This window comes from Heptranchias perlo, chromosome 10 (genome assembly GCF_035084215.1).
Source record: "Heptranchias perlo isolate sHepPer1 chromosome 10, sHepPer1.hap1, whole genome shotgun sequence".
Classification (NCBI taxonomy): Eukaryota; Metazoa; Chordata; class Chondrichthyes; order Hexanchiformes; family Hexanchidae; genus Heptranchias; species Heptranchias perlo.
In genome coordinates this window covers 11,139,220-11,155,869 of record NC_090334.1, presented here as the reverse complement: position 1 = coordinate 11,155,869, position 16,650 = coordinate 11,139,220, and the positions used below count along the sequence as shown (strand labels likewise).

Genomic DNA, 16,650 nt, shown 5'->3' with positions numbered 1-16,650 from the left:
GCCACGTTGCTGCTGCTGCTCCCGGCTCTGCAGAAGTGCTGGGTCCATGCCCACCTCATTCCCCAGTCTCCCTCTCCCCCCGAGCTCCCATTTCCCCAGTCTCCTCTCCCCCCGAGCCCCCATTTCCCCAGTCTCCCTCTCTCCCCCGAGCCCTCATTTCCCCAGTCCCCTCCCTCCCCCCAGCCCCATTCCCCAGTCTCCTCCCTCCCCCCCGCCCCCACTCTCCCAATCTCCTCCCTCCCCCCGCCCCCACTCCCCAGTCTCTCTCCTCCCCCCGCCTCCACTCCCCAGTCTCCTCCCTCCCCCCGCCCCACTCCCAGTCTCCTCCCTCTTCCCCACCCCCCCCAGCCCCATTCCCAGTCTTCTCCCTCTTCCCCACCCCCCCCAGCCCCATTCCCCAGTCTTCTCCCTCTTCCCTACCCCCCAGCCCCATTCCCCAGTCTTCTCCCTCTTCCCCACCCCCCAGCCTCATTCCCCAGTCTTCTCCCTCTTCCCCACCCCCCCAGCCTCATTCCCAGTCTTCTCCCTCTTCCCACCCCCCCAGCCCCATTCCCCAGTCTTCTCCCTCTTCCCCACCCCCCCAGCCCCATTCCCCAGTCTTCTCCCTCTTCCCCACCCCCCCCAGCCCCATTCCCCAGTCTTCTCCCTCTTCCCCACCCCCCCAGCCCCATTCCCCAGTCTTCTCCCTCTTCCCCACCCCCCCAGCCCCATTCCCAGTCTTCTCCCTCTTCCCCACCCCACCAGCCCCATTCCCCAATCTTCTCCCTCTTCCCCACCCCCCCAGCCCCATTCCCCAGTCTTCTCCCTCTTCCCCACCCCCCCAGCCCCATTCCCCAGTCTTCTCCCGAGCCCCCATTCACCCCCCTGCTCTGCGATGAGACCAGCTACTGTGAGAAGCCTCCAGTTGGAGACATCACCTGCAGAGTTTGTAGGGGGTGCGGTTGTGTGAAATCGGGGGAGGCTCAAGAGTGGCGGGGGGGGGGGGGGAGAGGAGAGGGGGCTCAGGGAGAGAGGGGAATGGGAGGGAGACTGGGGAATGGGGCTCAGGGGAGACTGGGAATGTGGCTGGGGGGAGGGGGGAGGGGGGTCACACTGCGGAAGGAAATTTAAATCTTCGACCTCCCGGGCCGCGCAGCGTTTGGGGGAGGAATCCCCAATTCCGGGAAACTGCCGGTCCTACAATGCCTCGAATTTAAAGTTCTCATCCTCGTGTTCAAATCCCTCCACGGACTCGCCCCTCCTGTCTCTGTAACCTCCTGTAACCCTACAAACCTCCGAGATTCCTGCAATTCTGGCCTCTGGCACAGCCCCATTTTAATCACTCCAACATTGGCAGCCGTACCTTCAGCTTGCCTAGGCCCTGAGCTCTGGAATTCCCTCCCTAAACCCCTCCACCTCTCCACCTCTCTCTCCTCCTTTAAGACGCTCCTTAAAACCTCTTTGACCAAGCTTTTGGTCACCTGTCCTAATATCTCCTTTGTGGCCTGGTGTCAAATTTTGTTTGATAATCGCTCCTGTGAAGCGCCTTGGGGACGTTTTAATAAAGACGCTCTATAAATGCAAGTTGTTGTAGGATGGTACTTATTCTCGCAGAGTGATGACTACCATTTGCAGGCACAAAGGCTGTTGTAACGTTAACTTATGTTCCCCCTTATACAGATGGATGACGTGGCAATGAGATTGGACTCGGTGCACGATCACGCACCCCGGCCCCGTGGACGATGGTCCCATCGAGTGAACAACCTTGAGCTGAGCGTGAAGTCGATGCTGGACCTTCGACATTTGGACTCCTTCTCCCCGCCGATGGACTCCATTTCCCAGGTGGGAACATCGCTGTCCAGGGGCAGTGTGTGCCAGGACCCCACTGATCAGGAGAATAGGGCTCGGGTCAGCATAGAAACTCTGCTGAGTGATGTGAGTGCTGTTCGCATCTTAGCTTCATAAAAAGTGAAGTAATGTGGAACTTTACTATACGGTTAACAGCTACAAATGCAGAGTCTTGCCCCAGAGTATTGCGGTGTTGCCTCATTTCCACGTGTAATATTGCTTTTGTTTCTCTATCTTTGTGTCTTGCTAATTTGGTTGGATGGAGATTGAATGAGAGGTGAACAGTGCTGGGGCCTAAGTGAGGCCAGAGCCTGAATTAAGTTTGAGGTTTGAACTGAAGCCAGGCCTGGGGCTTTAATGGAAACTGAAGTTGGGGCTTGAGCTGAGGCTGAGGCTTGGGCTGGGCCCTGAACTAAGCCTGGGCTGGTACTTGAACTGAGGCTGGGGCCTGTACTGGAGGTTGGACTGAAGCTCATTGCAGACAGAATGACAATGACCAGGAATGGGGAGCAAGAACAATAACAATAGCAATCACAGTCGGGGAGATTCTCCAACAATCTCAGTTGAGCCAAGCAGAAAAAACCCAGCCTCATGACCTCATTTCTCCCTATCTCTGCAACCTCCTCCAGCCCCACAACTCTTCCCCCCCCCCCCCCCAAAAAAACTCTCCGTTCCTCTGACTCTGGCCTTGTTTGCATCCTCCCTCCCTGCACCCCACCATTGGTGGCCGTTCCTTCAGTCGCCCGAACCCCACACTCTAGAATTCCCTCCCTCCTGATTAAGACTCTCCTTAAAACCCTACCTTTTTGACCAAGCTTTTGGTCACCCCTCCTAATACCTCCTTAGTTTGGCTCGGCAACCATTTTCTTTGGATTATGACTCTGTGAAGTGCATTATTATGTTTTTCTATGTTAAAGGAACAATATTAGTGCAAATTGTTGAATTAATTCAATGAACTCACCCAATGGGAGTAATTTTGATGTATTCCTGCAGTTGTCATCACATGACCTCCTGCCTCCAACCACCCCGACCCCACACTCCCGCCATTGGTCGCCCAACATGCCCATACTTGTGGTGCCCTGCCTTCTCACGCCAATCAGAAAGCAAACAGACCCGGCTAAATTACCCGATTGGATGATGCTTGACTGTCAAACAGCCTTTTTTCCCGTCTCAGATATATTTAACTAATAAACAGAAGTTCCATTTTTTAATGCACCTATGATTTTTCTTCTGGGTTGCTTTAGGATTTAATACCTGGAGACTCCAGGGCAATCCTGGAGGGTTGGCAACCCTAGCCTGAGACCTTGTTCTCATTCTTTCCCCGCCAGATAGAGGAGCAGGAGTCGGCGCACACACACAGCTCGTCCTTTGTCAGGCCCAGCAGCATCAGGCTACCGATGTGTGAGGAGGGCATATTTAGCCAGGAGCTGGAGACACCAGAGGTGGAAGAACGTGTCATTTACCCGGTACACTCAGGGAGTACTGGCGAGATGGAGAGGTGAGTGGTGATAGATATCCGAGATCTGTGTGCGTGCACAGGCCACGAGAATAGAAGGTGGGGACTCGGGGAACCGACGAATGAGCATGTTCTCCTGCCTCAGCTTGGAAATACAGTGAAATGATGGGTCCTTATTTTTGAAGGTGATGTGTTGTGATTGGTCCTTATTTGTGAAGGCGGTGTGCTGTGATTGGTCCTTATTTTTGAAGGTGATGTGTTGTGATTGGTCCTTATTTGTGAAGGCGGTGTGTTGTGATTGGTCCTTATTTGTGAAGGCGGTGTGTTGTGATTGGTCCTTATTTGTGAAGGCGGTGTGTTGTGATTGGTCCTTATTTGTGAAGGCAGTGTGTTGTGATTGGTCCTTATTTGTGAAGGCGGTGTGTTGTGATTGGTCCTTATTTGTGAAGGCGGTGTGCTGTGATTGGTCCTTATTTGTGAAGGCGGTGTGTTGTGATTGGTCCTTATTTGTGAAGGCGGTGTGCTGTGATTGGTCCTTATTTGTGAAGGCGGTGTGCTGTGATTGGTCCTTATTTGTGAAGGCGGTGTGTTGTGATTGGTCCTTATTTGTGAAGGCGGGGTGTTGTGATTGGTCCTTATTTGTGAAGGCGGTGTGCTGTGATTGGTCCTTATTTGTGAAGGCGGTGTGTTGTGATTGGTCCTTATTTGTGAAGGCGGTGTGTTGTGATTGGTCCTTATTTGTGAAGGCGGTGTGTTGTGATTGGTCCTTATTTGTGAAGGCGGTGTGTTGTGATTGGTCCTTATTTGTGAAGGCGGTGTGTTGTGATTGGTCCTTATTTGTGAAGGCGGTGTGTTGTGATTGGTCCTTATTTGTGAAGGCGGTGTGTTGTGATTGGTCCTTATTTGTGAAGGCGGTGTGTTGTGATTGGTCCTTATTTGTGAAGGCGGTGTGCTGTGATTGGTCCTTATTTGTGAAGGCGGTGTGTTGTGATTGGTCCTTATTTGTGAAGGCGGTGTGTTGTGATTGGTCCTTATTTGTGAAGGCGGTGTGCTGTGATTGGTCCTTATTTGTGAAGGCGGTGTGTTGTGATTGGTCCTTATTTGTGAAGGCGGTGTGCTGTGATTGGTCCTTATTTGTGAAGGCGGTGTGTTGTGATTGGTCCTTATTTGTGAAGGCGGTGTGTTGTGATTGGTCCTTATTTGTGAAGGCGGTGTGTTGTGATTGGTCCTTATTTGTGAAGGCGGTGTGTTGTGATTGGTCCTTATTTGTGAAGGCGGGGTGTTGTGATTGGTCCTTATTTGTGAAGGCGGTGTGTTGTGATTGGTCCTTATTTGTGAAGGCGGGGTGTTGTGATTGGTCCTTATTTGTGAAGGCGGTGTGTTGTGATTGGTCCTTATTTGTGAAGGCGGTGTGCTGTGATTGGTCCTTATTTGTGAAGGCGGTGTGTTGTGATTGGTCCTTATTTGTGAAGGCGGTGTGTTGTGATTGGTCCTTATTTGTGAAGGCGGTGTGCTGTGATTGGTCCTTATTTGTGAAGGCGGTGTGTTGTGATTGGTCCTTATTTGTGAAGGCGGTGTGTTGTGATTGGTCCTTATTTGTGAAGGCGGTGTGTTGTGATTGGTCCTTATTTGTGAAGGCGGTGTGTTGTGATTGGTCCTTATTTGTGAAGGCGGTGTGTTGTGATTGGTCCTTATTTGTGAAGGCGGTGTGTTGTGATTGGTCCTTATTTGTGAAGGCGGTGTGTTGTGATTGGTCCTTATTTGTGAAGGCGGTGTGCTGTGATTGGTCCTTATTTGTGAAGGCGGTGTGTTGTGATTGGTCCTTATTTGTGAAGGCGGTGTGTTGTGATTGGTCCTTATTTGTGAAGGCGGTGTGCTGTGATTGGTCCTTATTTGTGAAGGCGGTGTGTTGTGATTGGTCCTTATTTGTGAAGGCGGGGTGTTGTGATTGGTCCTTATTTGTGAAGGCGGTGTGCTGTGATTGGTCCTTATTTGTGAAGGCGGTGTGTTGTGATTGGTCCTTATTTGTGAAGGCGGTGTGTTGTGATTGGTCCTTATTTGTGAAGGCGGTGTGTTGTGATTGGTCCTTATTTGTGAAGGCGGTGTGTTGTGATTGGTCCTTATTTGTGAAGGCGGTGTGTTGTGATTGGTCCTTATTTGTGAAGGCGGTGTGTTGTGATTGGTCCTTATTTGTGAAGGCGGTGTGTTGTGATTGGTCCTTATTTGTGAAGGCGGTGTGTTGTGATTGGTCCTTATTTGTGAAGGCGGTGTGTTGTGATTGGTCCTTATTTGTGAAGGCGGTGTGCTGTGATTGGTCCTTATTTGTGAAGGCGGTGTGTTGTGATTGGTCCTTATTTGTGAAGGCGGTGTGTTGTGATTGGTCCTTATTTGTGAAGGCGGTGTGCTGTGATTGGTCCTTATTTGTGAAGGCGGTGTGTTGTGATTGGTCCTTATTTGTGAAGGCGCCATTCTTCTGGCGAGTTCTTAAATTGTTATTTTTCTCATGCTCACAAACACCGACTCCCAAGAAATGGATTGTGGAAATATATTCTTCATACTAATTGAGGCTGAGGCCTGTTTCGGGTTCATGCTGGAGGATTGGGTTTTGGAGTGCTGTTTTGAGCAGGTTTATTTGAGCTTTTCTTGGGACTCTTTTTTTTCTTGTGTTTACGGCTTGATTAGTGTTTCTATAGGGAAGCCAAGTCACTTATGAGCCAAAACCTGTGTCTTCACTCTCTGCCATTTATGGGCTAGCAATTAATCCCCAAATCGTGGTAAATCGCTTACTGGAAAATACCTGCCATCACCTCAAAGTTAAAAATGCCGCACCTTTAGGCCATTGCGTATAGGCTCAAACTACTTATGACAAAAATGGAGTATTTTAGGAACAGGAGGAGACCATTCAGCCCCTCGGGCCTGTTCCTCCATTCACTTAGATCATGGTATCTTAACTCCATCCACCTGCCTTGGTTCCGTAACCCTTAATACCCTTGCCTAACAAAATTCTATCTAGCTCAGTTTTGAAATGTTCAATTGACCCCCAGCCTCAGCGGCTTTTTGGGGGAGAGAGTTCCAGATTTCCACCAACCTTTGTGTGATAAAGTGCTTCCTGACATCACCCGTGAATGGCCTAGCTCTAATTTTAAGGTCATGCCCCCTTGTTCTGGACTCTCCCACCAGAGGAAATAGTTTCTCCCGATCCACCCTTTAAATCCTTTAATCATCTTAAACACCTCAATTAGATCATCCCTTAATCTTCTATACTCGAGGGAATACAAGCCTAGTCTATGCAACCTGTCCTCATAATTTAACCCTTTTAGCTCCGGTATCATTAAGGTGAATAAGAACATAAGAAATAGGAGCAGGAGTAGGCCATATGGACCCTCGAGCCTGCTCCGCCATTCAATCAGATCATGGCTGATCTTCGACCTCAACTCCACTTTCCTGCCCGATCCCCATATCCCTTGATTCCCCTAGAGTCCAGAAATCTCAGCCTTGAATAAACTCAATGACTCAGCATCCACATCCCTCTGGGGTAGAGAATCTGCACTGCACCCCCTCCAAGGCCAATATATCCTTCCTGATGTGCAGTGCCCAGAACTAGATGCAGTACTCCAGATGGGGCCGAACCAGAACTTTTGTTCATAGTTTATCCATCCTTTCTCGGTACTGTGTTTGTTTGCATTAAAAGATACCATCCTCAAAATGGCTACTTCTGCATGCTGGGAAATTGGCTTCCGTTCTTTTGACTTTACATGAAATATATGAGAATGAAGCCAGTTGGCCAATGTCGAGCGATTACTAACAGACACAAGCGTAAACAATCACTGAATGCACACATGCATGCTGGACACAATTCACGTGTGTCACTGGCTATCCTCATAATCTGATCAGGATAGCCCTAACATCAATGTCAGGCATTACAGTGGCCATCGGCATGCCCTTGTGTGTATGTTATGGTGTCCGTGAAAATGCTCAGCTGTTTCGGCAGACTCCTGCTATAACTGCGGCTGCAAGCTTCGCCCGTAACCTGGAACACACCTAGTCCCAGACTGACATTGGAATTTCCAGTGACCTCCTTGGGGGGGGTGGGGGGCAGAGCCTCCACCCACCTTAAACAAGGGCACTGAGACAAAGGGGAGGTGGGGACTTCCTACCCAGGGCCTCTCTCTTCCTTGGCGTCAAAGGGCCCCGGTATAATACCAGTCTCCTGAAAGAGCAAGTGGGGCCCACTGAAGGTCCAGGCCAGATGCTCGAAGAGAAGATAAGCAAATTTTTTTTCAATGTTATAATCGGCCCCCTTAAAAATCATCTCTCCAAGAAGGGACTGGGCACCACCCCTGGTGGTAGTAGGTGCCTGGAGTTTCCAACCTGTCTTACTACCATCCCAGCCCTTTTCTGTTGCTACCACCAACAAATTCCCTGCCACGCCATCCCGTGCCCCGTGTTACTTCCCCCACCCGCTCCACCCAGTGTTGCTAGACCGCAATACCTTTCCCTCATTCCCCCCCCCCCCCCCCCCTCCAGTTCGGTAATGCCTCAGCAAATCCCCAGTTCTACCATACCCTCAGAGAAGAAAGAAAGAACTACATTTATAAAGCGTCTTTCATGACCTCAGGACATCCCAAAATGCTTAACATGTTGTAATGTAGGAAATGCGGAAGCCAATCTGCGCACAGGAAGGTCCCACAAACAGCAAAGAGATAATGACCAGATAATTTGTTTTATGTTGGTCAGTTGAACGTAAAAGATCTCACAACACTATTCTGAAGAAAAGCAGGAGAGTTTTCCCCAGTGTCCTGTCCAACAGCAACGTCAAGAACATACTATCTGGTCGCTATCTCATTGCTGTTTGTGGGACCTTGCTGTGCGTGTTTCCTACATTACCACAGTGACTACACTTCAAAAGTACTTCATTAGTTGTAAAGTGTTTCAGCATGTTCTGAGGTCATGGTAAGGAGGTTTTTAAATACAAGTTTGTTTGTTCTTTGTTCCTAAACAATTTATAACTTATCCAAACTTCTTGTAGTTAATTGGGTTGCAAATTATTCTGTCTCAAGCAAGTTTTTTCCAGCTATTTGGGTAATATGCCAATTTATTCATTGGCATTCACTCATATATTAATTTCTCGGAAAAATAGAAAACTAGCTAAGTAAACCAGTCAGATCACTAATGGAAAACTCCCAACTCCTTTAGTCTGCTATTTTTTCTCAATAATTGAATGCATTAAACAAAATAAAATATTGACAAATTTTACAGCACAAATAGATTTACATATCGAATTGTTTTACTACATTAAAGGCGCTATATAAATGCAAGCTGTTATTGTTGATGACAAGCGGCTTTACAATGACCATGGTGTGGTAACAAACCAACATAAGAATGAGAATTTGGAGCCATCCCCTGAATTACGATCAGTGATCGATCAATATTGCAATTGGCCAACCAGTTGGAACCAGACTGGAGCCAGTCAGTCTGCACGATGGAGCTTGTGAGATAACAGTGAGCTGCTGAATGATGTTGTGATGTAAAGTTGTTTTTAACCATAATAAAATTCCTTTATCACAAGACATGTTTGGATCAACAAGGCCCACCAGTCCATTTTATCTCATCCATGCAGATTACCAACCTGCCATTCTCCCATTACAGCATCGAGCTGTTTCTTTAATGAATTAATTTCCTGCTGGATTATTAAAACCTTAAAAGCAATGCAGCATAGGAACACCAATGGCAACCACCAGCGCATCGTGGCTGCAGTGTGTACCATCTACAGGATGCACTGCAGCAACTCGCCAAGGCTCCTTCGACAGCACCTCCCAAACCCACTCCCTCCACCACCTAGAAGGACAAGGGCAGCAGTTGCACCTCCAAGTACCCCTTCAAGTCACACACCATCCTGATGTGGAAATATATCTCCGTTCCTTCATCATGGCTGGGTTAAAATCCTGGAACTCCCTTCCTAACAGCACTGTGGGAGAACCTTCACCACACGGACTGCAGCGGTTCAAGAAGGCGGCTCACCACCACCTTCTCAAGGGCAATTAGGAATGGTCAATAAATGCTGATCTTGCCAGTGACGCCCACATCCCGAGAATGAATGGAAAAAAAACCAAACAGTGCCCCTTTCAAAGGGGATATTTTATCCTGAACATTTTGTCACGTAATGAGGTAGCTGCTCACATATGATAAATTCCTTAAGTTGCTCCACTGTCTTCTAGATGTATATTTAATTTGAACAGACTTTAGTAATGTTAATACTGTACTTCCATGTCTGCCAGCGAGTACCAGGTGAAGGAGTCACAGAAGGGAACGCAGGGAAAGGGTTATCGTAGCCAAGGCCTCCTGGAGAAACACAGTCCGGACAGCGCCTGCTCTGTGGATTACTCCAGCAGCCACTTTTCCAGTCCGGAACATCCCCACGAAGGTTAGAACCCAGAGCGTGTTTTCAACCCATACTGATTACTCCCTCTAAGAAATGAGTTTTGGTATCTGTGTACGTTTAGTGCTTTTTATCAATAGATGCTGGTGATGGAACAATTCTCTTCCAGTATTAGCACTGAGCAATCTTCGTTCCAGTCCTGGATGGTTTAGATATAGGTTGCAGCTCCCTCTATATTGCCCTATTTCAGATAGGGCATGTACATTTAGACCGGTTTGCAGTCAGGCAGAAGAGACTTCTGCCTGGGTTGGACTTGAAACCAGATCCCAGAGGTGCGAGGACATTGTTCTAACTCACTGCGCCACCTGATCCCTCAGACAGGTGAGGCTGTTTGGACTGGATTTTACACCAGGTCCTAAATCCAAAGAGAACAGAGCCTGGAAATTAAGCTGTGATATTGGTTCATTCATATGCTTTAACAGATGGCAGTTGCATGCAGTTTGGTCCTCCTGGAAGCAGCTCTAGAAGAGGTGCCTTCAAAGAGGCCACGTGAAGAGGGCATACTCAGTGGCCTCTCCCCCTGACCGTGCGGAAACAAGAACCTGTACAGAAATCTGTGTTAAAAATGTAACTAGGAAGTCATTGCTTTCTGTTAACGTGACAGATTCCGAATGCACGGAGCCTCTGAGTGTGGATGGGATCTCCTCAGACATGGAGGAGGAAGAGGAGGAGCTCAGCAGAAGCTTCCCACGGGAGACTGCTGTGCCGAGAACCCCAGATCAGGAGAAGTTCCTGAAGCAACATTTTGGGACCCTGGCTGATGAGAGTGTTGGAGGTAAGACTGCCTCCACTGTAAGGAGGATGTGCGAATACATTAGATTTTCAATGGATGGTAAGGTTATACAGTGTCATCCGTGGAATCCAGAGTCAGATATCTTGGAGTCTTCATCCCATTTGCTCCAGGGTCAGGGAGGAGATTCCCAGCATTTCGTCTTTGAACTTTTCCCTGTGGTGAGTGTTGCAAACGCATAAGATGGTCACTGTCTCCAAACCATGGGTAGTGTGGGACGATTCACAGAGAGAGGTGAAAGGCAGCTCCTCGGGCCCTAACTGCTATTGGTCCTTCAAGAAATGTGCCTGGATGGCTAATTAAGGGTAGCCACTGACTCGATACAACTGTACTCCGAGATTTACACTAATTGTTCCTCGTTGTGTTCTGCGTACTAGCAGCCCTAAGGTACATCTTCGAGTATTTATCAACATTCTGTGGTTTTTAACTTTTTAGGGTATTTTGAGTAATTTTTGCCCCCATTTTATTTTTGTGTTCTTCTCCCCTCCTCTCCTGAAGACAGTAACTCCTTGCCAGGATAGAGTGCCCAGTCGGTCTCCAGTTCTTCACTGAGGTAGCTACGAATTGAAGCAGTGAGGGTCAGCAGACTATTAACCAAGGGAGGAGGGGGACAGTCCCAGCTGTGCTAATCCTGTCCTCAGTCATCAGCCACACATGTTCCTACTTGCCAGCGGGGGTCACTTTTCACCTCCCTGACCTGGTGTACTGAGAGAGAACTTGTATTTATATAGCGCCTTTATAACCTGAGGATGTCCTAAAGTGCTTTACAGCCATTGAAGTACTTTTGAAGTGTAGGCACTGTTGTAATGTAGGAAATGCGGCAGCCAATTTGCACACAAGTTCCCACAAACAGCAATGAGATAATGACCAGATAATCTGTTTTATTGATGTTGGTTGAGGGATAAATATCGGCCAGGACACCGGGAAGAACTCCCCTGGTCTTCTTCGAAATAGTGCCATGGGATCCTTTTTGCCCTGAGAGGGCAAACAGGGCCTTGGTTTAACATCTCATCCGAAAGACAGCACCTCCAACGGTGCAGCACTGAAGGGTCAGCCTGGATTTAATGCTCAAGTCTCTGGTGTGGGGTTTAGAATCCACGACCTTCTGACTCAGAGACGAGAGTGCTACCCACTGAGCCACAGCTGACAATTGTACAACGACCATTACGGCCCTGACTGAGATCAGCTAACTCAGCACAGACCGGGAAATGAACCTGGGGCCTTATAGCTCGTCTACCCGCTGCATAACCTTGTTTAGTATCTTTATCCTCTTTTCTTTGCCTGGCCTGATACTGTCAAAACTCAAACAACCTGATCACTACATCCTGATCTACTTCCCTTTTACTCTGTCCAGGTTACACTCTGGGCCGTGGCCCTTCACCAAGATTCATCAGTAATAAATAAAAGCGACTGCGCTGAGTTCTCTGCTCTCAGCTGGGAATGGCACTGTGGCGATAACAATCTACCTCGATTTCCTTGTGTGTCGGGAAAGGGAAAAATAAAACCGCCTGAAGTTCTTGCTCCTAATCACTGCCGTGCTGGAAATGCTCCAGTCGGTTAAGTAAAGGAATGAGTTCAGCTGTGATGCCCCTCGCAGTCAAACATCTCGCTGACATCACTGTCAAAGCTCACTTGTGAATAATGGGCACATGGGCATGGTACTGGAGGGCAAATGGCACGCATGCGACTGTGACCTAGCAAGAAGTCAGCGACTTCAGGAGAGCAGGACGGGCGATAACTGTTGAGGGACAAAAGCTGTCCCTGTAGTTGGCTGTCAGGAGACCACAGTGCCTGCCTGGGTACGATTGTCCTCTTCCCTACACCCCTCTGGAACACTCTAAAGCCTCCGCTCATAGTCATCTTTCTTGACACAGCTCAGATTGGGAACTGAGTCATTGGCACTCAAACCTGCGCCCACCCTGCTTTGTTGCACTGAGCACCCCCCATGCCCATAATTGTACATTTTTAATAACATATACTATAAACTACATCTACAGTGAAATCTGACCACCGACTGGACAGCCTGAAGTCATTGACTATGAGAGAGACTGAAGAGCTGCTAAATCCACGGCTGAGCATTTCAGCAAGATTCCTGTCTCGATCGCTGACGTCGAGTTTCAGGTCAGTAGAGGGAACCTGTCGTGTATTTATTGAATAATATAACATTCATTAATAAAATCAATTAGCGACAGAGCCATAATGTTAAATAGTGTGTCTGTTCAAAAGGGAGCGTGTGCCTGTGTTACAGGGAGCGTGTGCCTCTGTGTTGTCAGCATATCTGTGGAAGTTAACCCAGTGCTCACAGTTAATGTCACTGAGGAGCAACATGTAGAGGAGAGGGCCAAAGTTGGAGGCTTGGGGAATTCCAGAGGTGACTATGAGGGCACGGGGGAAGAAACTGGAGATGTGCTGGCTGAGTTGAGACCTACAGGAGTGAAAGCCCGCAGTCCCATGGAGCTGGGGATAAGGGCAATCAGTGAAGGAGGATACTGTGGTCGACCCTGTCAAATACCAGGGAGAGGTTGAAGAGGAGAAGGAGGGATAAGATGCTTTGGTTGCTGTTATACAAGGTATCATTGGTGACTGACCAGATCTCCGTGCTGTGAGCTTGGTAGAACCTGAACTGAAGGGATTTGCACAAGGTGTTGTGGGAGAGGAGAGCTTGGAGCACAGGCAATGGCATGGTGAAGAATCTTGGAAAAGAAATGGAGGTTAGAGATAGAACCATATTTGGAGAAAGCAGATACATCAAGAATGAGGTTATAGAGGAGGATTGTGATAATGGCAATTTTGAAAGGGAGGACAGTACAGATCAAAGAGAGGCATTAACAACATTGGTGAGTGTGATGGCCAAGAAAAGTAATTATGTGGTCAGGAGTTGAATGGGAAGGGAATCAAGAAGAAGGAGGTGGGTCTAATGGAAGAGGTGAGCTTGGAGAGGTCAGGGGAGAATGGAGATCGGGGCTAGGGTGAGTGAACGGTGGTTGAATGAGGGAGGGGCGGCGAGTTCACAACTGAGGCATGCTCAATCTGTGAGCCCACCCTGGAGGTCTTGTCCACCACCAGATCTGGCTCGGCTATGTCAAGCACTACCATGCTCCCTTTTCCACAGCCAAATTCTCCTACTACTCCAAGAACAACCTGGAGGGTAAGGAGAATCCAGGAAGAAATCCATGAAATCCTTGCACTTGCTTTAGAAGTGCTTATGAGGGCTTGACAGGGTAGATGCTGAGAGGCTGTTTCTCCTGGCTTGGGAGTCTAGAGCTGGGGGACATAGTCTCAGCATAAGGGGGCGGCCATTTAGGACCAAGATGAAGAAAAATTTCTTTACTCAGAGGGTTGTGAATCTCTGGGATTCTTTACCCCAGAGGGCTGTGGATGCTCAGTCATTGAGTATATTCAAGACTGAGATCGATAGATTTTTGGACACTAAGGGAACGAAGGGATATGGGGAAATTAGAGTTGAGGTTGAAGATCAGCCATGATCTTATTGAATGGCAGAGCAGGCTCAAGGGGCCGTACGGTCTACTCCTGCTCCTATTTCTTATGATCTTAGAAGTGAGGCTGAAAGGAGTGGGGAAGAGGGTTTGAGGAGGCAGTTTGTCCTTGAGAAAAGGAGTTGTGGATTGTCCTTACACTCCAGAATGATCCTCGGGTAGTAGAGGTGTTCAAAATTATGAGGGGTTTTGATAGAGTAGATATGGAGAAACTGTTTCCAGTGGCAGGAGGGTCAGTAACCAGAGGACACAGATTTAAGATAATTGGCAAAAAAGCCAGGGGGAGATGAGGAGAACTTTTTTTACTCTTGAGTTGTTATGATCTGGAATTCACTGCCTGAAAGGGTGGTGGAAGCAGCTTTCAAAAGGGAACTGAATATAAACTTGAAAAGGAAAAATTTGCAGGCTATGGGGAAAGAGCAGGGGAGAGTGGGACTAATTGGACAGCTCTTTCAAAGAGCTGGCACAGACATGATGGGCCAAAAGGCCTCCTTCTGTGCTGTATGACTCTCTAAGATTCTAGGAGGAGTTGACATGGAGAAGGAGGCAGTGTAGTGCTTTACATGATTGAGCCTGATCTGGCAACGGACAATAAGATGAATCATGCCCTGGTTGAGATCTTGTCTACAGCTCTCAGACTCTAGAGTGCAGGGATGGTAACTCTACCAGGGGAAACAGTGGGGCGAGATACTGACTTGAGGGTGTCCAAGGCAAACTTCAACAGCAGTGTTGTGATGGGTGAGAGCCGGAGGAAGGGATTGGTAGTTATAAAGTGAGTTCACGAGGGATAAGGGTGGCAGTATTTTCCAGATGTAGAGTGAGATGTGGAAGTTAGGGCTGGCCATAGCACTCAGAGAGCTCAGAGCTGGCATGCCATGTAAGACATCCAAATTAAGGAGGTATCTGCATGTGTGCATGGGGGAGGTGATGGTTTTTTTTTATTCGTTCATGGGATGTGGGCATCGCTGGCAAGGCCAGCATTTATTGCCCATCCCTAATTGCCCTTGAGAAGGTGGTGATGAGCCGCCTTCTTGAACATGTGAATGGTGAGGTTCAGTAAAGACATGAGCTTGGAGGATTGAGAGCAAGGGGAATTAAAGTGAAGTTAGAGGTGAAAGAAAGTAAGAGCAAAAATTAGGGACTTGGAGGAAGAGTCCTCACTTACGGCACTCAGACCTCTCCTAATAGCTAGTTATAGATTGGCCAGAGTGAATCACTCCTCAGAGCTTTTAAGTGGTAGTTCTCGAGTACCATATGTTTGTTCAGCTAAAGTCAGATGTGCGTTGTCACTGGTATTAATGATCATTCACTAACCATCTGTCTGAATGGTCTCCTGACACTGAACAGGATGATATTAACAGCAGCACAGTTAATATGAAACTAAAAAGCTGTAAAGTGAACATAAGAACATAAGAAATAGGAGCAGGAGTAGGCCATATGGCCCCTCGAGACTGCTCCGCCATTCAATCAGATCATGGCTGATCTTCGACCTCAACTCCACTTTCCTGCCTGATCCCCATATCCCTTGATTCCCTTAGAGTCCAAAAATCTATCGACCTCAGTCTTGAATATACACAATGACTGAGTATCCACAGCCCTCTGGGATAGAGAATTCCAAATATTCACAACTCTCTGAGTGAAGAAATTGCTCCTCATCTCAATCCTAATTGGCCGACCCCTTATCCTGAAATAACTAGAACTATGCCCCCTAGTTCTAGACTCTCCGGACAGGGGAAACAGCCTCTCGGCATCTACCCTGTCAAGCCCTCTCAGAATCTTATGTTTCAATGAGATCACCTCTCATTCTTCTAAACTCCAGAGAGTATAGGCCAATTCTACTCAATCTCTCCTCATGGACAACTCTCTCATCCCAGGAATCAATCTAGTGAACATTTGTTGCACTGCCTCTAAGGCAACTATATCTTTCCTTAGGTAAGGAGACCAAAACTGCACACAGTACTCCAGATGTGGTCTCACCAAAGCCCTGTACAATTGCAGCAAGACTTCCTTACTCTTGTACTCCAACCCCCTTGCATTAAAGGCCAACATACCATTTAACTTCCTAATTGCTCGCCGTACCTGCATGATAACTTTCTGTGTTTCGTGTACAAGGACACCCAAGTCTATCTGAACACCAACATTTAATAGTTTCTCACCATTTAAAAAAATATTCTGTTTTTCTATTCCTACCAAAGTGAATAACCTCACATTTTCGCACATTATACTCCATCTGCCACCTTCTTGCCCACTCACTTAACCTGTCTATCTCCCTTTGCAGACTCTTTGTGTTCTCCTCACAGCTTACTTTCCCACCTTGCTTTGTATCATCAGCAAACTTGGATACATTACACTCCGTCCCTGCATCTAAATCATTAAGTAGATTATAAATAGCTGAGGCCCAAGCACTGATCCTTGCGGCACCCCACTAGTTACAGCCTGCCAACCTGAAAATAACCCGTTTATTCCTACTCTCTGTTTTCTGTCCATTAACCAATCCTCTATCCATGCTAATATATTACCCCCAATCCCATAAGCCCTTATCTTATGTAACAACCTTTTGTATGGCACTTTATCGAATGCCTTTTGAAAATCCAAATATACTACATCCACTGGTTCCCCTTTATCTACCCTTTATCTACCC

The 16,650-nt window shown here is 47.8% G+C and overlaps 1 protein-coding gene across 4 annotated transcripts in view; it reads left to right on the top strand.

Moving 5' to 3' along the window:
- Positions 1 to 16,650, top strand: part of mapkbp1 (mitogen-activated protein kinase binding protein 1) — a 352,050-nt gene that overhangs the window by 317,306 nt on the left and 18,094 nt on the right. For 3 of the 4 annotated variants that reach the window (XR_010964161.1, XR_010964160.1, XM_067991219.1), the window contains exons 22-26: positions 1,660 to 1,914; positions 3,156 to 3,325; positions 9,562 to 9,707; positions 10,327 to 10,497; positions 12,510 to 12,633. Coding sequence is in view for 2 of the 4 variants with exons in the window: in XM_067991219.1 (XP_067847320.1) it covers positions 1,660 to 1,914; positions 3,156 to 3,325; positions 9,562 to 9,707; positions 10,327 to 10,497; positions 12,510 to 12,633 (866 nt within the window). In the remaining 2 variants the exon portion in view is untranslated. The remainder of the gene's footprint in view (positions 1 to 1,659; positions 1,915 to 3,155; positions 3,326 to 9,561; positions 9,708 to 10,326; positions 10,498 to 12,509; positions 12,634 to 16,650) is intronic. The other variant, XM_067991220.1, reaches the window with a different exon arrangement.